General features: G+C 35.6%; 1 protein-coding gene across 1 annotated transcript in view; it reads right to left on the bottom strand.

The window, feature by feature from the left end:
• Hgsnat (Heparan-alpha-glucosaminide N-acetyltransferase) overlaps positions 1-24,121 on the bottom strand; it is a 267,748-nt gene that overhangs the window by 34,703 nt on the left and 208,924 nt on the right. The window contains exon 13 of the mRNA XM_090403589.1: positions 14,000-14,086. Within this exon, the coding sequence (XP_090259715.1) occupies positions 14,000-14,086 (87 nt within the window). The remainder of the gene's footprint in view (positions 1-13,999; positions 14,087-24,121) is intronic.

The raw sequence follows: 24,121 nt of genomic DNA, 5'->3' as shown, positions 1-24,121 counted from the left end.
ATGTGGATTCTAGTCTCTCAGGCAATAATATTGAATGGGGTAGTCAATTCAGGATGTAAAAGTGGTTGGGTGGGGGGGATGCTACAATTTCTATATACTAATGATAGAAGCATTAGGAATAAGAGGGAGGAGTTTGGGGCATTCATTAGAGAAACCTTGCCAAAAGTTATAGGCATTAGTGAGACAAGGCTAATAGTAGATGATATAATTACAGGGATAGAATGTGATGGACTTAGTATTTTCAGAGAGTAGATGGGGTGGGGGGGAGCATTGTTAATGGTAGCAGATGAACTGCAGCCAACAGGAGTAGGACTCAGTCAGGCAGATGGCAGTTCTTTTAAGACAATCTGATGTGAGACTGATGACAATAGGACAAAATATAAAATTGGTTGCTGCAATAGGCCAGAGATAATATTATTATTATTACAGGCAACTCCAGGGAGTGCTTAGACTCATCGAGAGAGGCCCCAAATCATATTCATCACAACTATTCGACATTCATACAGTATCTATCATACCTCGCCTTAAACTCATTCACTGTCACAGCCTCCACCACAGACTCTGCCAGCCCATTCCACTCATTCACCACTCTAAATGTAAAGAACCCAGCTCTAACACCCTTACTAACCACACTTTTGCCCAGTTTCCATGGATGTCCTCTAGTCCTCCCACAACCAGCCCTGTTCTCAAAAATATCTTCTGAATTAATTTTATAGAAACCCTTCAGTAATTTGAATGTCTCGATCATATCTCTCCCCTCCTCTGCCTATCAACCAATTTTTGCAACCCACAAATCCTCAACCTGTTCTCATAAGGTTCATGCCACAGACCTGCTATCATCTTGGTCACTCGCTTCTGGATCCTCTCAACCTCCTCCCCATCAAGAAGAAACCTAGGTGACCAAATCTGGGCACAGTAGTCGAGATGGGGTCTTATCAAGGCTCGATACAGAGGAACAATAACCTACTTGTCTCTGCTTGTCAATGTATTCTTCAGCAAGCAAGTGATTTTCATGAGCTGATTTGGCCACTTTTGCAATGTGCCCTCTAAACTTCAACTCCTTATCCACCAACACTCCTAAATCTCATGCCTCATCAATTTCCTGGAGTATAGTTCCACCAATGTAATAAACTGCTGCTAATCTTTTCACCCCCAAAATGTATAACCTTACATTTTGCCACATTAAATTGACATCCATTCTCCTTAGCCCAGACCTCCAATCTATCCAAATCATCTTGCAAAATTTTGACATCATCTGCATTCACTATTGCCCTACCCAACTTTGCATCATCCGCAAACAAATGAACTGTTCCTCTCAGATCCTTTCCTATATCATTAATGAACAAATTAAACAGCAGTGGTCCAAGAACAGATCCTTGTGACACACCACTAGTCACAGGCCGTCTTTTGGACTCTACTCCTGAATAAACCACTCTCTGATATCTCTCCGTCAACCACCCTCCTATCCATCTCACCAACTCTATATCTATCCCCATATGCTGCAATTTACTGATTAGAATTCCATGTGGTATCCTGTCAAAGGCCTTAGCAAGGTCCAGTAGAATCACTGTAAACCCATTACCGTTATCCAGTTCAGCCGTCACTGTGTTATAATATGTGAGCAAGTTACTGAGGCATGACCTACCTACCCTTCACAATAACCATGCTGTTCCTGATACAGTATCCCATTTTCATCTATCCAATCTTGTATTTTCTTCTTGACAATTTTCTCTGAGACTTTGATAATGATTCCTGTTATGCTGATTAGCCGGTAATTTTCAACAGCAGCCTTGGAACCACCTTTATGCAGCGGATCTATTTTCCCCTCTTTCCACCCCCTTGGGACTGACCCAGGCCCGAGGCTCAAATTAAACAAAATGGTCAAGGGCACTGACAATTCTTTAGCCGCTTCACGTACGACACGAGCTGGTATACCATCCAATCTCACAGATGTATTGACATTGAGGTTCTGTAATAGACTAGTTACCTCTACTTCATTCATCACAATTCCAGTATAAGCTGTTGGTTCTTCCATTCCTGCAATGTCACCATCTGGATGATATACTCTTGCAAAGTGCTCGCTCAGTAATTCCACTATATCGACTGATTTGGTTACCTCCCTTCCCTCAGCATTTTTTAAAATCATTCTGCCATGAACATTTTTCCTTTTACTTGCAACATATTGAAAAAACTGTTCGGGATTCTCTTTAGCTTGCATGGCCAATTTTCTTTCGTAATCCGCTTTTGCTTTTCTTACCACCCTTGTTACCATCCTGACCTGAGCTTTATACTGTTCCTGCGCCTGATGGTCACCTTTCTCCTTAAGTTCCCTCCACAATTGTTTCTTTTTTTGCAGCTCAAGCTTAATAGTGTTATTCATCCATTTAACCCCTACTTGATTTATTATTCGGACTCTTGGTATACAGTCAACCATTGCCTCCTGCAAACGTTTCTTAACCACCTCCCATGCACTATCAACATCCAGCCCTTGCAGTTTTACATGCCATGGCACTGAGCCAAGCACATTCCTAAGCTTGTCATACTTACCAGCCTGGTAATTCCACATGTACCCTGTCTTAATTGTAAATTCCACACCTTTAGCCCCCCCCCCCCCCCAAGTCAAGAGCCTATGATCACTCTCACCGATTGGTGGCAACGTGGTCATATTCGTTACAGCCAAATTCTCAGATGCAATTACTAGGTCAAGCACTCTCTAACCCCTAGTATTTTCCATTACATGCTGTTGCAGATAATTATCCCTTAATAGCATATAAAATCCAATTCCTTCTTTCCATGTGTCCTCTCCTCCTCCTTCCAATCAATGTTACCCTAGTTGAAATCACCCATAATAATTAACCCCCTTCCACTCATTTCTTCTATTTGTCTATGCATACTATCCCTACCATCTATTCCATCACCTCGTCTATAGCAGCACCCAATTGTATATTTTGTTCTGCTAGACTCTATCTCACACCAAACAGCCTTAAATGTGCTCTTTTCTCTATCCTGCAGTTCAACTTCTATACTCCTTGGCTGCAACTCATCAGCTATCATCAATAACACTCCTTCCCCTTTTTATTCTCCCTGTCACTCTTGAACACGTTATACCCATCGCATTCAATCCCACTAGCTTTATCATCTTCTGTCAGCCATGTTTCACTAATACCAACAACCTGTGGCCTGGAAGTGCCAACCAAGACCAAAAACTCTTCCTTCTTATTCCTAATACTCCTGGCATTAGTGTACATGAATTGCAGAAGCCCATTAGTCCCATCCCTACTTTGATGCCTTATACTAACTATCCCATTTTGATTTGTTGTCCTTCGTACTCACACAGGCATATTATACTCATTCATACACTCAACTGCCTCCCTAAAGTCTGCATATCTACTCCCCCCCCCCCCAATATAACAGACATATCAGCATATTACCACAATGAGTTGAAGACGAGTAATTATGATGGGGGATTTCAACTTCAGAGACATAGATTGGAAGTAAGAAATGGAATTTATACACTTACTGAAAGATAAATGCTTGAAAAAAAAAATGTGATGGAAGGGAATTCAGGGTAGTACAAAAGTGTTGGACCAGGTTATAGGATCAAAAGACCTCCATAACCAAAGTGACTACATTGCCTCCAACTGAGGGAAACTGATTGTGCAGTCTTGACTTGGGAGATAGCAAAACATAGAAATTCCACTTAAGAAGGGGTTTTTGTTGAACTACAAGGTAGATGATTATGATTAGGAGGCAGCTTGAAACAGTACCATGGCATAAAGATCTACAAGGGAAGGATGTTCACAGTATATGGGGGAATATTCCATGAGTATATAGAGGAAGCAATATCACAATGCATACCAAAGGTCAAGAGAATAAATTGCATAGAAGTTAGATGGATGAGTATTATTGAGCATAAGCTGCAAAAAAGTTCTGGAGGGTATATAAAATGAAAGGTGACTAGCTAACTCATGAACAGTACAAGAATCAGCAAGCAAGGTGATCAACATAGTAATGAAGGCAACATCAAATGATAAGAAATTAGCCAAGCAAGAGAAAGAAAATCTCAAAGAATTTACGTTCTGTGGCAAATAGTACAAAAAATGGCTGTGGAAGGAGAACTTTAATGAGTGCAGATGATAGAGAGGTGACAGAAGTACATGAAATTGTTGAGCTACTGAGTGACCAGTTTACAAGGGTATATCATTCAAGTGAAAATATTGATATAGCAGAGGTGACAGGGACTGATGTGAGAGAGGTTGATGAATTGGAGGTACTTAAGATATTGCGGAATCTGAATGCAAATACGACTGTAGGACTGGATGGGATATTGGCTCATATTTTAAGAGAATGTGCAAGAAAAATTGTGATGCCTTTGACTAAGGCATCACAATTTTAATTCTGAATGCAAATACAGCTGTAGGATTGGATGGGATATCGGCTCACATTTTGAGAGAATGTGCAGAAAAACTGGTGATGCCTTTGACTAGGCTGTTTAATTCAAGTCTCAACTCTGGCAAAGTTCAAAGAGAGTGGAAAGTTCAAGGAGGGTAAAATAATTCCTTTGCATAAAAGAAGATCTAAGTCTGAGGTAGCAAATTATAGATCAATCAGTATCTCAATAATTTTAAAAGATAAACAGCAGTTGTCCAAGTACTAGAAAAATTGGTTAAAAAGAGAATTCAGGAATGGATGGATATGAATATGATACTCTATGAGGGGGACAGCGTGGATTTGTGATGGGTTGGTCATGCCTTAGTAATCTACTAATTTTTTATAATAGAGTGTCAGCTGAGTTGGATAAAGGGAATGGCAACAGGATGATACTGCTGGATTTTGCAAAGCAATTTAACAGGATACCACATGGAACTTTGTTATATAAACTGCAACAAATGGGGACAGATATGAAACTGGTGATGTGGATAAGTGAGTAGTTGATGGACAGATACCAAAAAGTAGTATATGGAGGAGCAGAATCCAGAAGAAGGCAGGTTACTGGTGGTGTGCTGCAGGGCTCTGTGCTTGGACAACTGGTGTTTAATTTGTATATAAATGATATAAGAAATAATTTGAAGGAAGATATTCAGCTGTAGGTATTCAAGGTGAAGTAGAAAGCTTGCATAATGATTTAAATAGGCTGACACTATGGGCAAAACAAAATGGATGTCAATTTAATGTGAAAAAGTGTAGAGTTATGTATTTTGGGATACAAAGATCACAAGCTATATACCACAATGAGGGAATTGTCCTCCCAGAAACTGATGAAGCTAGGGGGAAGATTTCGGGGTAGTATTAGATCGAGAAATGAAGTTTAGAGGGCATATTGCTAAAGTAGCCAGGGCAGCTCACAGGATTACTTGGTTATTCAAGATCACATTAACAAACTGTGATAAGGGAGTTGTTATTCCTATTTATAAAGCCTTGATACAATCATATCTGGATGACTGTGCTCAGGTCTGGTCACATTAGTTACTTGGGAATGAGTAAGTGGTAGCAGAGAGGATCCAGAGGTGAGTGTGAATGGTCTGTGGAATGCTCCTTATGCCATAGATTGAAGGTTTGTGGCTTGTAAAAAAAAAGAGAAAGAAAAAAAAATCAGGGGATATGATAGAAACATTTAAGTTGCTTAACGGATTTTATAGGATTAACACAAAGGAAATATTTTCAGCACTTGGCTAGAGAAATCATCCCTAGAAGTTGGGTAAGAGTTTGGTTAGCAAGAGCGTGAGGATTAGAGTTTGCACTTGGAGAGTGGTGAATGAATGGAATGAGTAGCCTGAGTCAGTTGTCAGTGCTTTGTCTGTTAATGGTTTCAAATAGAGTTATGATAGATATTGTGTTGATAGTCTGGATTCGTTACCGAAGAATACATTAACAAACAGTGATAAGGGAGTTGTTATTCCTATTTATAAAACCTTGATACAATCATATCTGGATGACTGTGCTCAGGTCTGGTCACGTTGCATTGTCACTGATTCACATATTCGTTCATTTTTAAAGGATAAGTCTTAGATTCTATGGAGGTGCTCATGCAATAATAATAATAACTTTATTGTGTCTGTACATGAATGCTAAGAGTATTAGGAACATAGCAGGAGAGTATGTTGCTTTGGTGAATATGTTGAGGCCTGAGATTGTAGGCATTAGTGAAACCTGGTGCTTAGAGAGATAAAGAGAAATATATATATACAGGAAAACCTTGCTTAATGCGATTAATTAATCTTCCAATTAATGCATGCCAAGCAAAATCGCGTTAAGCGAATACAATAAACCATAGGAATAATTATAATTCATCCATCGGTTAGCATAAATTTGGAAACAAAATTACAGTATAAGCTATATTAGAGGATAAAATCATCAAAGTTAATAAAAATCAATTGCTTACATTTTTATTTGATGTCTAAACATTTGATTGAACTACTTTTTTTAGAAAAAAATTAAGTAAAGTTGTTTGAATCATGCTCAACTTTTTCATCTTGTCAGGCAATTGCTTTATCAAGATTTTGGTGGACTTCAAAGCTTCGTTCCACATCAGGATCAGCATGAAACAAAATTTCTTTAGCATATGTGATTGAAAACTAGCTCAAGTTCTTTTGCAGTTAGCTTCTTAGTTGTAACATGCGCTTCTTGTTCATTAAATCCAAGTTATTTTCCAATTGTGCTGATTTCTTCAATAATGTTAGATTTTGAGCATACACTAACATAGGCTTGAGTTTAAAACCCATGCACTGTCTCCTAATAAAAGCATAAAAATAAATATAAATAAATAAAAATAAAAATAAAAATAAAAATAAAAGACGATCTTTAGATACTTTGTATCCTTGTTGAGATGCTTCGGTTTTAGCTAGGAAAGTTTTTGTTGGCATACGCTTCCAAAAGAGACTAGTTTCATTGAAGCTGAATATTTTCCAATCATCATAATCACCCTCCTGAATTATCCTTTGCAATTCTTCAGGAAATTTGGATACAGAATCTTTATCAGCACTAGCAGATTCCTCAGTTATTCTTACGTTAGGCAGCCCAGCTCGATTTTTAAAATGGTCAAACCATCCTAAACTCGCTGTAAAGCTTTCATTCTTCCTGAAATTTAGTTTTTTCTTTCAGCTAAAAGCTCTAAAAATATTTAGAGCTTTTGCCTGAACATTCCCTGTACTAAGAGGTATTCTTTTTTGTTACAATCCTCAATCCAGTGTGATAAAAGAAGCTTCATCTCGATCATTAAATGGCTTCTATTTTGGGTGATCTGCATGCTTAAAGAAGCAGTAGCAACTTTTCCTTGTTCTTTGTATTCTTTGCTCTTATTTAATATAGTCCAAACTGTAGACTCACTGTATCCCATGTCTCACACAATCAATGTATTACTAGTGTCAAATAACAAGATCAAATACATAGTGAGGTGCTGTTATAGATACGGTGACCATACATCCTAAAGATTTATTTTTTTTCTAAAATGGTCATTTTGTTCTTTATTTTGTGAATTGAAATAGTAAATTGAATTTGAATATTAGCGCACAGCACACGGCCCATAGAAACATGAACCTGTCACTTCACTGGCACTTGCTAGCAGCACAGCATATATGGATGTGTCGTTGATGTGCATGTCTATATATTGTACTTGATTGTGTGTGTGTGTGTGTGTGTGTAGTGCAGAAGTTGTGGATGTAAGAGTGAGTGGATGCTTGAAATTGGGACGCTGCATTGTCACTGATTCACATATTCGTTCGTTTTTAAAAGATCTTTTGAAAACATTTTAAAAATCGTTGAATTTTGCTTATGTCTCCCTGGATCTAATGCCCCCACTGAATGAGTATTTTCATTAGTGAACAATATATGGACCAGTGAAAAAATCCAATTAAAAAATTGAAACATTGAAGGCATGCATTTATACCAAATGCAATTTTGACATGAATTGTATACAGTTTAATGAATTATTTATTAAAAAAAATTCATTCTTGTGAAAACTATCAAAATTAAATGATTTTAAGTAATAATAATATGATTGCTTAAAATGCTATGTATATGCTTATATTTTATAATAAATGTTATAATGCTTTTTAGATTTAGTGAAACAAACGCAACCTGCTTTTTTTTATTATGAAACAATTTCTGATTTGTCCTTTATTTTCTCCAAAAAAATATGGTCACTGTAGTTATAGACCTAGTGGATCAGCTGCTGCCAATAAAACATCACAAAACCAATCTGATGGATGCTAAACGAGTAAACGTGATGTAGATTTATTAATCTGAATATTGACTGTATAGTGGTGAAATCTCATGAGAAGAATGAAACTGAATTCATTAAGCTGTTGAAAGACAACTTATTTAAGCAGCATGTGACAGAAGAAACTAAGGTCAAACAGTGTTAGATCTGATTATAGTGTTAGAAGGGTTTTCAATTGAAGACATCTACTCTCTGGTTGGTGATAGTGATCGTGCTGTACTAGCCTGAGAAATGAATAAGTATATGGATGTTTAATTCAGAAAATGTTACTTGCTGAACTACAAAGCAGGAAATTATAGCCACCTAAGGAGTATGCTACATTCTGTGCTATGGTACTGGTTGCTAGATGGGAAGGCAGTGTACGGGATGCATTTAAAAAGAAATGAATGCAATATCAGAATGTGTCCCTAGTTCTAAGAATAAATAGGGTAGGAGTGAAATTGATATGCAATTTTATTAAGCAAGAAATTCTTAGGAAAAATATGATGGGGAAGGAGTACTGTGTGCACAAGAACAATACAGCTATGAAATTATAAGGCACAGGACAGAAGCACTAAATTAGCTGTTTTAACTTATGGATCTGAGAGCTGGGTTAGAAATAAAACACTTGACCAAAGACTAGAGACTGCAGATATGAGTCCTGAGAAAGATTAGGGATGTGAACAGATGGTATCAATGGCAATATCATATTAAAAACGAGGATATTAGGACAGAAATTGACATTGTTAGCATCCAGGAATGTGTTAGTAGAGCTAATCTCAGGTGGTATGGTTACTTAAACAGAATGGGAGGGGAATGATTAGCAAAACAAGTGTTCTCTGCCAAGTTGGCAAGAAAAAGACCCAGAGGAAGACCAAAGTATAGGTGGATTGATACAGTAAAAAGTGCCTTAGAAGACAGAAATATAAGATCTGATAATGTTGGAGTCTTGACAAGTAACAAATTGATTTGGAGGAAAATTGTAGATAGGAAGTTAGTAATGATGTAAGTTTTTCATGTGGTACTATCATATCCTGTACACCCCTTGAGGGTACATGTCAGGAATTTGATGATGATGATAAACATTACCAGAAAAAAACAAAAAACAAAACTACATTGTAACTTTATAAGGAGAAAAGAAATTCCTATTAAATTTCAGCATTCAGAAAAATGTTAAGATGAGAGAGAGAGAGAGAGAGGAAGCTGATTCGCTTTATGTAATTTACCCAGTGCATGCTCCTATTTTTTCTACATCCAGGATAAAGATTCGAGTAAGAAACTAAGGAAAGAATCAACATAACATTAAATTGCACAAATACCTTGATGGAAACTTTTAATTCTAATATTTTCCTGTGGAAGTGATTTAAATCGGAAGTTTAAATTCCTAAAGACTTTTATAGTGATGTGAATTTACCAAATTGAAGAACTGGGAGAATGCTAATCTTTACAGCTAGGAGTGTTAGTTTTAAATCAGGAAGTATTTGGTTCAATAATCTTCCCATTTGGTTTTGACCTTTTTTTTGTAATTCTCACATTCAGTTTTATTCCCTTTTTTTTAATAGATGGTACTGTAAGAGCTCTACTCCAATCATTGGGAATTCGATCTTCTGTCCAGGCCCTCTGAATTATGCATAATTCATAGTTTTGAATTCTGCAAAACTTTTATATCTCCATTTTCCATCAGTCTGAAGAAAATAAGTATTATAGCAATGTAGCAAAACACATGCATTTTATTCAACATAATGAAGCTGAAAGGATTATGTATTTTGAACTCTCAGTTTATTGTAACACATTCCATGCTGGCCTTAAAGGTCTAAGTGGGTATTAAAAAAATAAGGGGACTGAAGACTTCTTCATGAGATGGCCAAGACAGATGGCGCATTACTGATGGGAATGATGTTCTGAAATAATATGGAGCATCTCAAATTTCAATGAAAAAAGAGGGTACAGCTATGGGCTCACTGCTATCCCCCCACCTCACATACCCCCATTGCTAACTTTTACATGGAAGCTTTTGAGCAATGTGCTCTGGATTCCTTTACTTTAAAATCTAAAGTCGGCTTAGCTGTTTTGATGATGTTTTCATTATCTGGTCCCATAGATGCCAGACTTTAGACACCGTCCTCAGCCACATTAACAAACAACACAAATGCATATAATTGCCAACTGAAATTGAGAGTCAAAACACACTTTCTTTTCTGGATACACTTGTCACATGTCTTCCTTCTGGCAGTCTTTCCTTCATTGTTTACTGTAAGCCTACAGTAACTCTTACCATACTAAACACAAAAACTAGGTGTCATTAACACACTAAAAATGGAGACTTTAAAGCAGTGGTTCTCAAAGGGTGCGCCCTAGAAGATTTCTGGGTGCGCCCTGTGGTATTCCAGAGAAATATGTGTCCAGATATAAAAATAAATATAGTTACTCTATTATACCTTTTCATTACGGATATACTGCTCTTTTTGTCAACACATCATTATTATGTTAATTAACAGCAGTTTTTCTTGCAAAGAGAACAAGAATATGGTTTATTCTTGTTACGTATATTACTTATTTTAAAAGTGTTGGAAGTGGATGTTATGTGCATATTACTTATTTTCAGATAAATAAACCCAAATAAAATGGATAGATTTCTCAAAAAGAAGCTGATATTGAAGAATCAGATTCTGGAAGTGAGCAAAAGTTAAGTGCAAGTAAGAAAGCAAAATCGCAGCCTACTCGCAAATATAATGAAAGTTATTTAAGCTTTGGTTTCACTTGGACCGGAAGTGAAGATCATCCTTTGCCGCTATGTTTAGTATGTGGATGTAAAATGGCAAATGAATCATCGCTTCCTAGTAAATTGAGTAAACATTTTAAAACTATACACTCTAATTTACAAGATAAATCTGTAAGTTTTTTCAAGAGATTGTCTGAACAGCAAACAAAAGCGGAAAATTCTTTTAAAAGTATAATGACTGTTTCTGATAAAGCTCAAATCGCTTCTTATCAAGTCTCAGAACTGATAGCAAAAAATATGAAAGATCATACTTTAGGTGAGTCACTTATTTTGCCTGCATGCAAAAAAAATGGTCATGACAATGCTAGGAAATGAAGCAGCAATGAAAATAAGCAAGATTCCTCTGTCCGACGATACAGTTCACAGGCATATTATAGAAATGTCTTCTGATATCGAGAAAAATGTATGCAGTAATAAACTCCAGTATTCAAATTTTGCATTGCAAGTTGATGAGTCAACAGACATTGCCAACAAGGCGCAACTCTTAGCATTCGTCCGTTTTATTAATGAAGATCAAATAGTAAATCAGTTTCTTTTATGCAAAGAATTAAGTGTGTCTACAAAATGTGAGGATGTTTTTAACATTTTGAATAGCTATCTTGATAAATGGCAGTTAACATGGAAGTCGTGTGTAGGCATTTGCACAGATGGAGCCCCTTCCATGGTAGGCTGTGTTAAGGGCCTTACATCTTTTGTAAAAAAACAAAATGAGAATGTTATCGTAACTCACTGCTTTCTTCATAGAGGAGGCCTTGATGGCAAAAACATTGGGAGAAAAATTAAGAGAAGTTTTAGATCAAGTTGTTCAGATGGTAAACTTTATTAAAACAAGACCTGTCGAATCGCATTTATTCGAAAAGCTGTGTATTGATATGGATTCACAACACAGACGGCTGCTTTTACACACTGAGATGAGGTGGCCGTCAAGGGGGGAAAGTACTTACCTGTGTACACGAGCTACGACAAGAACTTCTTGCGTTTTTTGAAGAGATGAAACAATTACATTTTTGTAACCTCTTTCGGTGCGAATTTTGGATTGCCAGGTTGCAGTACTTGGCCGATATATTTCATCAGCTCAATATTTTGAATACTAGCATGCAAGGGAAAGAAGAAAATATTCTCACATCCACTGACAAAATGAAAGCGTTTCAGAGAAAACTACAGATTTGGAAAAGAAAAGCTGTTGAAGGTAATTTGGAAATGTTTCCATTGGTAAGTAACACTTGCATAAATGAAACACTTCCAATAATAGTTGAATTTAACAAGTTTAGAAGAAAAATTGAGTTCTTATTTTCCATCACTTAACACTGAACAATACGATTGGATTAGAAACCCATTTATGGAAACTTCAAGTGATTTTGGTTTAACATTAACAGAAGAAGAAGAACTGGCAGCTATATCCACTGATCATGGATTGATGATTAAACATAAGGAATTGTCTCTTGAATCCTTTTGGATTTCTATAAAAGAAGAATATGTGTCAATATCTAAAAAAGCTTTGAACATTTTACTACAATTTTCAACATCACATTTATGTGAATTAGGATTTTCTACCCTCACCACAATTAAGTGTAAAAAAGAGAGGAACTCTTCAATGTATTGACGAGGAAATGAGAGTTTGCCTTTCAAATATATGCCCAAACATTGAAGCAAGCACTAGGACACATCAGGCTCATGTTTCTCATAAACACAAGAATGAATAAACTTAAGGTATGTTTCATTTTATTTTTTTTTATCGCATTATTTTTTTTCTGTAATATTTGACTTAATTATTATAACATATTTCTCAGAAATTTGTATATAGTGCGCCTACAATTATTTGTAGGATTTTAAATGCGCCCCGACTTCAAAAAGTTTGAGAACCACTGCTTTAAAGATTTGCTCCGATGAGCAAGCACTTAAGCATGAATTAAAAATTATTAGCAATACTTTTGTAAAATATGGCTACAGCAAAAATACTATCCACAAAATTCTTCGCAAAACTGCACCTAATAAAAATAAAAATAAAAAAAGCAGAGTACAATAAAACTGTAGCCATTGAATACATTAAAAGGTTATCAAATAAAATAAACAAAATACTACACAAATACAACCTTAATGCCACCTTTAAATCTCCTACAAAATTAAAGAACTTATTGAGTTCCTCAAAGAATTCCCTTCCTCCCCTGGCCCAACCTGAAGTATACTGTATTCAATATACCTGTAACTTGCCTTATACAGGTGAATGCACAATTCCTATCTGGAAAATGGAACATAAACTACACATGAGATTTAATAAGTATGATATATCTTACCTTTCTGATCACACCCTGAATACTTTATATATGGAATTCACTGGAAGGAATACCTTCCAAATAATGAACAGTAAGGAATACCTTATTGTTCATTACATTATGTTACATTAAACCAAAACTGGATATGAGCACAAATTTAAGGCCTTAAAATCTCAAGAATATGGATGGCACATATCCACCCACATAACCTTTTGTTCTAAGACGTCATTATAAATTATAATTAGGATTGTGTAGTACACTCCAGGTTGTTAGCCTTAATATAACAACACTTATGTTAAACTATTGATGTTAAACTTATGTTAATTAATCAAATTGATGTCACTTTGGCATACTGTTTGAGTTGTAATGTATCTTGTCTGTGTATATACTTCATATTTCGATCTTAATATGAAGGTTGAAATGTTGGGAAATTCAAGTGATTATTCTTAACATGGTAGTTGTTTTCATAATTTTGTAAAAAATGAAATACGATCACCACATAACTCTAAAAGAAAGGCTTCTTATTTCAGTCATCACTATCACATACACTGTTGTTTTGTTTGCTCTTTCCATGAAAATCAAATAATAAAAAAGTGACTGAGCTGAGCTTTAAAATAAGATGAGAATTATACATTTTATAAAATACTAATAATTCCTATGTGATCAGTGTCAACATATATTCTTTTCATATTCAATGAAAATCTGAATTAACACAAAGTTTAGGAAGCCAACAAAAATCATATTTACCTGCAGTCCTAGAAATACCAAAAATGCTGACGTTAAACATCCCAGAATACCTTCAGGATCATATGGCAGATCACCACCATACACATTCTGTAAATAAGCATATATATATATATATATATATATATGAATGAATACTATTATTAACTCGGGGTTGGGATATGTTCATTTTTAATATAAACTGACTATAAACCCGAGAATTATAACAAATTGAGATTTATTTCCAAATAAAAACGTTTGCAAATAAATCTCAATTTGTTATAATTCTTGGGTTTATAGTCAGTTTATATTATCTGGAGCCAAGAATGGAGAAAGAAAAAGGTTGGATGCAATTCAGAACCATCTACTACTTTATAGCATTATTTTTAATATTTACTAAAATAAAGAGCCAAAAAAGTTTCAGTTTGGCGATGCAAAAATTATAAAAATCAAGTGGATATTAGATCCAGCATTATTTCAAAGCTGAATGTGGAAACTATGAAAGTTTCATAAAAATAAGTTGACCAGAGAGCTTACAGGAATACACTCACTGGCATTTACGAGTCACGTTAAGCAAGGACCACTTTAGAAAACATGAATGCTGCCCAGGCGTCCATATATATTCACTTTCTAATTGGCCCATTTTTTTATAAGGTTTTACTGGCCTGACAGCTGTTTTGAACTGGCAGAAACCTTAAGAGGGCAAAAACTCTCTTTCAATACTAATGAACTTGAAACGTCAGAGAGGTGTCTTTTTCGTAAGTAAACTCTCAGCTTCAGTAAAGGCTTCAGTTCAGAATTGCAAAAAATATAAAAATCAAGTGGATATTAGATCCAATATTATTTCAAAGCCAGCATTATTTCGGCTTTGAAATAATGCTGGATCTAACATCCACTTGATTTTTATAATTATTTTTAATAATCAGTGGTAATGTAGTTGCAACTATTAATGTAACATGCAGATTTTCAGAAGAGAGGGATCTGTATTCTTAATAACTGAAACAATCATATCAAATAACTACATCGAAATCACAGCCAATCTATTACTTCCTTAGTACTTGGCTCATTTTTTACATATCAAAAAATTTTTATGATATATCAATTTTTTTTTTAGATGAAGTAATTAAAACAGTCAAGGAATAAATGACATAGAACATAGAATAAATCAAAACAATAAAATACATTTACTGGATCCTATATTTTGTTTCTGTCACAGAGACATCATCAGGGATACAATCATAAACTTGTAAAAGCATACACAAAAAAACATTCAAAACAATAAGTGGGGAAGGGGGGGAGATTAGACAAAATCTAAAGTCCTATGAGGGAACATCCTCTATGGGTGATGTTGGACAGCCTTAGCTGTTGGGCAGGAGGCCTAAGAGTTAAAGTTTCCCAAATACTGGGAAGTTTAACACAACCATACTTATTAAGATTAGGCTGTTTTAACAAATCTACTACTGATTCTAAGAAAAATCTTTCAACTTTATATTTCTTGCAGTGAAGCATAATAGTTTTTTCCATTTGATTTTGTGCAAGGTAACCAATGCATGGTCAGATAGATCAGAGTGATCATAGTTATCACAGCAGATCTTTTCTTATGTTCTTCTAGACAGATCTCCCAGTTTGACTATACTACGATAATTTACAAGCAAAAGGAACCTTGCAAGCAAAGGTGACAGAAAGAGGAGACAATGGATCCTTAGGAGAAAAGATAAGGGCCACCAGCTTCAGATGAAGTTTCAAAGCAGTGCAGATATTATATATATATATTTTTTTTTTTAGAGTTCTGGTTATATTTTTGGAGGTACTCAGGATGCAGGAAATAGTAATAGCATTAGAGTAGTCTGTTTGTAGAGACAGATATCAAGAGAGGGAAGGAAAAACCAACTTGTTAATCTTTTCAGCATTGTAACCATTGGACAAATTAAAGATACCAAGAATTATATACTTGGTTTCATCCTTTATCCAAGTGTAAGCAAACAAGTTTGCACCTGAACTATTTTCAAAACTGGGGCAACTCGTATAAAGAAGCCAAGACTTCACATCACTTAGTATCCCATAATGCAAAACACACATCCTTATGGGTATGTATAATGCTATGCATTATGAGAAGGGTCACTATCCAGACCGGTTTCAACCTTTATTGAGGTTTCTTCAGTGAGAGCCAGACCCAGATGTGATACCAAGGTTGAAATAATGTAGAAGTCATATTTTCATATACGAGTTGCCAAAAGGTGTCACACCTTATTATTAAATTACTCTGGATTAAGAAAGTTGTTGGAAGTTTTTCCACTTGGTTATGCTACAAATTAAAGATACAAAGAAATTATATACTTTGTTTAATCCTTTATCCAAGTGTAAGCAAACCAGTTTGCGCCTGTACTATTTTCAGGACTGGGGCAACTCGTATAAAGAAGCTAAGACTTCACATCACTTCCCTTAGTATCCCATACATATCCATAAGGATAAGTGTTTTACATTATGGGATACTAAGGCAAGTGATGTGAAGTCTTAGCTTCTTTATACGAGTTGCCCCAGTCCTGAAAATAGTTCAAGTGCAAACTTGTTTGCTTACACTTGGATAAAAGATTAAACCAAGTATGTAATTTCTCGGTATCTTTAATTTGTAGTATAACCAAGTGGAAAAACTTCCAATAACCACTGGACAGAAAGTGCTAACAAATAAATGAAAGCCTGGGTGCAACAGAGGTAGGAAGCTCAGCTAAGAAGGGTTTCAATAATACAATAATATGGGATACTGAGACAAGAGATAATGATGATGGGAAAGTTTATGTATGTATCTACCTGTGTGGGTGGGTTTTCTCTAAACTCAAAAAAGAAAAGGTGCCATTGCAAAAGACGCATCACAGGAGGTACGCACTGTCAAAAAAAAAAAAAAATCATCAAACTGAGCTTTAAACTCATTCATTGTGTCTGCTACAATGAATGAGTTTAAACCTATCAGGCAGTGCATTCCAGTCAACAGCCACTCTCCATGCAAACAACCAACTACTCATTCTCTTGTTCATACCTATATAGTTTTCAGGGATGGTCTCTTGTTCTATACCAATTTCCCATTATATGAAAATTTTCCTCCTGATTAACCCAGTAACAATCCCTTGCTAAACATCTCAATCACATCCCCCTTAACTCCTCCTATTCACAAGGCTTTACAAATTGCATTTCCTCAAGTCTGTCTTCATACCTCCACCTTCCAAAGACCAGTTACCCACCTTAGTCATTCTTCTCTGTTCTCTTTTTAATATATCCTCATCACCATGAAAACCAGGTGATCAAATCTAGCACTGTAATCTGTGAGGTATACGGATTACACTTCCTTTTACATTATGGGATACTGAGGCAACTGATGTGAGGTCATCGGTCACTGTATATAAGTAGACTGGTCATGAAGTAATTCATGTCTGCAATGAGGTCTGGTGATGATAATAATAGTATAACCTAGATAATCTAGATATCTGTATAATTGTGAAGGATAATCCTAGGTCATTGTTCTAAATTTTTGTAAGGCATTTAAGTAAAATGATAGTTTTCTGTGTATAAATACGGTTGACCCTTGAAGAACATGGGGGTTAGGGTCACCAAACCCCATGCAGTTGAAAATATGAGTATAACTTTTGACTTCCCAAAAACTTAACTATTAATAGCCTACTGTTGACTGGAAGTCTTACCAATATTTGTGTTAACACATATTTTGTATGGTATGTATAAAGTAAGCTAGAGGAAAGAAAATGTTATTAAGAAAATCGTAAGGAAGAGAAAATACATTTACTGCACTGTAATTATCAATACCATAAGTTTACGTTGTCTGTGTATAAGATGAATCATCTGTCTGTCAGTACTTACATCATCCAAAACACTGTGCATATTATAACATATTACTAACACTAGATATCAAAAATGAAAAGATAATGTGAAAAAGAAATTCATATTTATTTACAAGTATAACAATTCATTCATTGATAATGAAGCAGCAGCAATATGATTTCTTTATGGTAGTCTAGCCTATACACTAATGATGAATAGTTATAAAATTTTTATTTTATAATTAATTAAATGTAATTAATTAATTAATAACAGTTATGCAATTTAATACTGCATCTTTACATTTGTTTACATTTCTCTCGACTGCAAATGGCACAGTGTACGGTCTAAGTATTTGTGTGCATAAGTTTGATAAATTTTAACTTTTTTTTTATTTAGATTTGTATATATTTTATGATAGTAAATGAAAAATAGACTAATGCCAACATATATTTTATGCATTCATAACATACCTAACTTTTTCTTAATCTTTTCGATGTTGCTAAGCTATGTGGTTCGTTTGCGAGTTTTTTCAAATTGTCACAAATCATCACAGAAATTTCCAATATATTTATTGAAAAAAATCCACGTATAAGTGGACCCGTACAGTTCAAACCAGTATTGTTCAAGGGTCAACTATATATACCATATTTTCCAGTGTATAAGACACTCCTATGTATAAGACGCACCCAAGAAATTTAATACAATTTTCTGGAAAAAGCCTAAACTTTAAAGTATGATTTTAAAAAAAATGGATAAAATAATAGGTAATTTTTAATAGTAAACTGACCTTTCAGAAACCTGCAAAACCCATGTCACTGTCATCTGACTCTTCTCTATCATCATTAATTTCTTCTCTTTCTTCTTCCTCTTGTTCATCATCATCATCATCATCATCTTCATATAAGAAATGATCTTCACTTCCATCAGGGGCATTGCTAATTCCACATTTCAGAAAGATTTAACAAGAAAGATTTTTGTTGAAATGGCAATGCCATTTTGGCGATTTTCTTGCACCCATTTCAAAACTTCGGTCTCTAGTTCTGGCCACTTCGCAATGTTTCCACGTTCTGCGCACTTTTCATTACACAAATTGTACAAAATCTCCTTCTGACCACGCCAAGTTCTTCTAATAATTTTTTCTGTAGGCGGAGGTCCAAAATGTCTTTCAGCTTCCCTATTCCTGTGTTCTTCCACGTATTTTACAACCTGCAATTTGTAACTTTAAGTATATGAATGTCGCCTGTTTTTTTCCATCACTAAAATCTACGGGGAAATATTAAACTGAACACAAAATATCTCAACACGTAAACTCAATACTGATAAACATTGGTAACTGATTACTCGGATAAGATATTATGAAACTTGAATAGGGACTCCCCGTTCTTAGCCAATGACGTGCTAGAAGTCATGTGAAGGTCACGCATCAATTTGATTGCACCATTAACCGCCTACAAAGATCTTGGAACATAAAAGGGGAGTGCATATGACTTTGAAAAGAGGAAACAATCTTTACCTTCATTATAAAAGACGCACCCCATTTTTAAGATGAATTTTTTAAGGTAGGGGTGCTTAAGGGTCAAAGCTGTATAACTGAGAGGAGACCTCCACATAGCCTTTAAAGGAATGCGGAGAACCGACCAGGGCTTCTGACCTAATGTCCAATCCTCACCTTCTCATGGTGCACCCTGTTGGGTATCTACTTTGATACTGAACGAACGAGGATGGGCTGGCAATTTGGGATTTAGCCGACCAAATTGTATTCTTATTGGTTAAACCAAAATAAAAAATGATGGTACAACATGACAAAATTTCATGCCGGCTGGGGCGTCGCCCGGTTAAACAAGGCCCCCGTTGTTTTCGCCAGGGAACCAGGGCGAACAGCGAAAAGTCAGCTACTGGAACAAATCTGAAAACAAACCCCAACTCAACATCACCAGAGTTAAAGATCGGTACTATCAACGTAAGAAGCCTGAATGGCAAAGAAATGGAGCTAGCTGAGGAATTAGATAAGTACCAGATCGACATAATAGGGGTGACTGAAACAAAAAAGACCAAAACTGGTGAGCTCTTTCTGAGCAATAAATACAAAATGTTATATTCAGGCAATGACAATCAAGGAAAAGAAGGAGTAGCCATAGTATTCAACACAAAATACGAGGCTAATCTTCTTGAATGGCAGGCAGTCTCAAGTAGAGTAATGTGGGCAAATATGAGAATGGGGAACTGGACAATGAGACTTATTTGTGCCTATGGTCCCACAGAAGGTTCTACTAAGATAGAAGTGGAGGAATTTTTTGAGGCTTTAGAAAAAGCAACTGACACAATGAAAAAGGAAAAGTTGGTCCTTGTTGGGGATCTAAATAGTAGAGTAGGAAATGATTGTGAGACATACAAAAATATTTTGGGAAAATTTGGAGAAAAGAGCAAAGCTAATAATAATGGCAAATATCTGTTGGATTTCTGCTCAGGACATGGACTGGTTATTACTAACACCATGTTCCAACATAAAAATGTGCACAAATTCACATGGAGAGAAGAGGCTAGGAATAAGAAAAGTCTCATTGACTATGTTATTGTTGATAGTGATGTTTTCTCCCTAGTGCAGGACACCAGAGTGTACAGAGGATTTGAAATTGGAAGTGATCACTATTTAGTCTTGAGCAGGATAAAATTGAATTTCATATTGAAAAGAATAACATATAAGAAAGTTTTAAAGCGAATAAAAGTTGAGCAGCTCTCAGATGTGAACTGTAGACTAAAATACAGAAATATTATTGAAAAGAAAATGAAAGAGTTTGAGAACAGGAATCAAACCTTGGAGATTCAGTGGCAAACTCTGAAGGAAACATTGATTGATTCTGCCAGAGAGGCATGTGGTGAGGTTGTGTGCAAGGATAAAAAAATCAGAACTCCCTGGTGGACACAGGAAGTTAAAGAGGCAGTGAAGGAAAAGAAGAAAGCATATCAAAAGTTCCTGGCAAATAAGTCAGCTTTTACTCTTACAGAATACAGAGACAAATGTAAGAAAGCTAAACAGTGTGTAAAACTAGCTAAACAAAAGTCATGGGAGGACTTTGGCAAGAATATAGAAAATAAATATCAAGAAGGTGGCAAAATATTCTGGAGGTTGTTGAAGAAGCTTAGGAATGTAGGAAAGAGTGCTGTAAAAGGAATTAGAGATGATAAAGGTGAAATGAAAACAGGAGAAAAAGATATCCTTGAAGTATGGAGTAATTACTTTGAAAAACTGCTAAATGAAACAAGCAGTGATGACAGCACAGTGATAAAAAACACTGACCAGGCATGCAGTCAGGAATACATATCCATACTTGAAGTAGAAAAAGCCATCAAAGGCTTGAAATGTGGAAAGGCAGCAGGAGTAGATGATATTCGACCAGAAATGCTGAAGTATGGTGGTATAAGAGTCTTACAGTGGCTGCACTGCATAGTTCAGAAAGCCTGGACAGAGGGACGAATTCCCGATGATTGGAGTAGAGCTCTCATAGTACCCATATATAAAAAGGGAAATAAAACTGAATGTGAGAATTACAGAGGTATTTCCCTACTGAGTGTTCCTGGCAAGATCTATGCAAGTATACTTGAGAAACGGTTGAGAAGAATTGTGGAAGAAAAGCTTGGTGAAGAACAAGCTGGAGTCAGGCCAAATAGAGGCTGTCAGGATCAGATCTTCACTTTACGACAAATAGTCGAGAAAGCATGGGAATATAACAAAGATCTGTATTTAAGTTTTGTCGATTTGGAAAAGGCATATGACAAGGTGCCAAGAGAGAAGCTATTCAATACGCTGCAGTTATATGGTGTCAATGGGGCATTATATCAAGCAATACTTAGTCTTTATTTGAGTTGTGAATCAGCAGTTAGAATTGAAGGAAGTACAGGAAGATGGTTTAATGTTAAATCTGGTGTGAGACAAGGATGTACATTATCCCCTCTGTTATTCATTATCTATATGGATCACATTATGAAGGAACGTGGTATTAAACCTGATATCAAAATTGGAGATGTTAATGTCAGCTCTTTGCTTTATGCGGATGATGTTATACTTCTAAATAAATCCGCTACAAGTCTGCAAGATTCTCTGACTAAACTGAATAGCTGTTGTAATAGATATGGTATGAAGGTCAGCAATAAAAAGACAAAGACAATGAAAATAGGCAGAATCATTGAAAATGTCAACTGTGTTGTGAATGGAAACCTGTGGAACAAGTAAAACATTTCAGCTACTTAGGCACGATTTTGAGTGAAGATGGTAAACTAAATATAGAAATAGAAAACAGAATCAGCAAAGCTGGTATCGTGGGAAGTCAATTGAATAAATTCATATGGAATAAGAAAGAAATTAGTCGGAACACTAAATTAGCTGTGTACAAGACTGTGTTCAAACCAATTTTAACTTATGGATCTGAGAGCTGGGTCAGAAGTAAAACACTTGACCAAAGACTAGAGACCGCAGATATGAGAGTCCTGAGAAAGATTAGAGGCGTGAACAGATGGCATCAATGGCAATATCATATTAAAAATGAGGATATTAGGAAAGAACTTGACATTGTCAGCATCCAGGAATGCGTTAGCAGAGCTAATCTCAGATGGTATGGTCACTTAAATAGAATGGGAGAGGAAAGATTAGCAAAACAAGTGTTCTCTGCCAGGTTGGCAGGAAAACGACCCAGAGGAAGACCAAGATATAGGTGGATTGATACGGTACAAAGTGCCTTAGACGATAGAAATATAAGATCTGATAATGTTGGAGTCTTGACAAGTAACAGACTGATTTGGAGGAAAATTGTAGATAGGAAGTTAGTAATGATGTAATTTTTTCATGTAGTACTGTCATATCCTGTACACCCCTTGAGGGTACATGGCAGGAATTTGATGATGATGATGATTTTTAAGGTAAAAAAGTGCATCTTATACACTGGAAAATACGGTATGTTTTTAAATGAAATGCAATAAAAAAAGTGTGATTAAGTAAACTAGTGCTTAACTAATGTGGTACTTGAATATTCGTGTCCCAAGAGTTCGAAGAACAAAGTGGGAGTGAAATGGATATACAACCTTATTATTATTATTATTAACATTTGACCTCCATGAAGTCAGAAACCCATAGTGGGAGGTACACACTATCGTATAGAATGCTCATCTCATCCATGCATTGCCTGATTATGTTGTGAATGTAGATACATTGAATTTTAGGGGATGGTTTTTTTGTGAGATCCATAAAAAAGAGAATAATGTGGAAGGAATACTGTGAGAATAAGGATGAGAGGAATTATGAAATATACAAGCATAAGCCATAAAAGTTATGTGTGGAAAGCTAAATCAGAGTATGAAAAGAAATTAGCTGTACAGGCTAAGGCACCCACCCTAAAAGAATTTTATTATTATGCTGCAAGTAAAAGAAAGAATGGAAAGAAAAAAATAACTTTACTGAATGCAGACAACACCCTGGTGTCAGAAATAGATGCCATTCTTCAAATAATGAGTGCTAATTTCGCTAAGATATATCCACCTGGTGTATGTAACATAGCACTCAGTGAATGCTGTGTTACATACACATCACTCAGTGAGACCACTACATGCAATGAACAAGCTCATAATTAGGTTTAATGGAATGAATACAACACAGAGAAATAATTAAACATATTTAATAGTTCTAATATTTTACCTCTGTTATAGAGACATCTTCAGGAATACAATATTAAACTGTATTAACACACACACACACACACACACACACACACACACACACACACACACACACACACACAAATACAAAACAATGGTGCAAGATGTATGACTATAAGCCTGAAATCCTATGAAAAAATACCCCTTGATGGGTATTGTTGGCTAGTTTGGGCTATTCAGCAAGAAGTCTAAGAATTAATGTTTCTCAAATAGGGGTAAGTTTAACACAACTATATTTACTGAGCTTAAGCTGGTTTAACAAATCTGCTGCCGATTCTCAGGAAATTCTTCCAAATTTGTATTTGCTCCAGTGAAGCAATAGTACCTTTTTTCCATTGACCATTGGATAGGAAAGTATGGAAACTAAAGGAGAGTTCAGCTGTGAGGGAAGTCTGGTTGGAAAAGATGCTTGAAGCTCTGTTGACAAAGATTTTAATAATACCATATTGTTTAGGAAGTGGGGATGATGGGAAAGTGTTTTCTCCAAAATGAGAAAGAAAGAGTGCCATTGGGAAGACATGATTTGAATATCTAGAAAGAGCTATTACTATTTTCTTTTTCTATAGTAAACTGGATTCTGGGGTGCTGACTGACTGTGTGTGTGTGGGGGGG

Source organism: Typopeltis vanoorti, chromosome 14, assembly GCF_054136105.1.
Source record: "Typopeltis vanoorti isolate ZY-2024b chromosome 14, IOZ_Tvanoo_1.0, whole genome shotgun sequence".
NCBI classification, from domain to species: domain Eukaryota; kingdom Metazoa; phylum Arthropoda; class Arachnida; order Uropygi; family Thelyphonidae; genus Typopeltis; species Typopeltis vanoorti.
The sequence above is the reverse complement of the archived record's forward strand: the minus strand, read 5'-3'. Positions and strand labels throughout refer to the sequence as shown.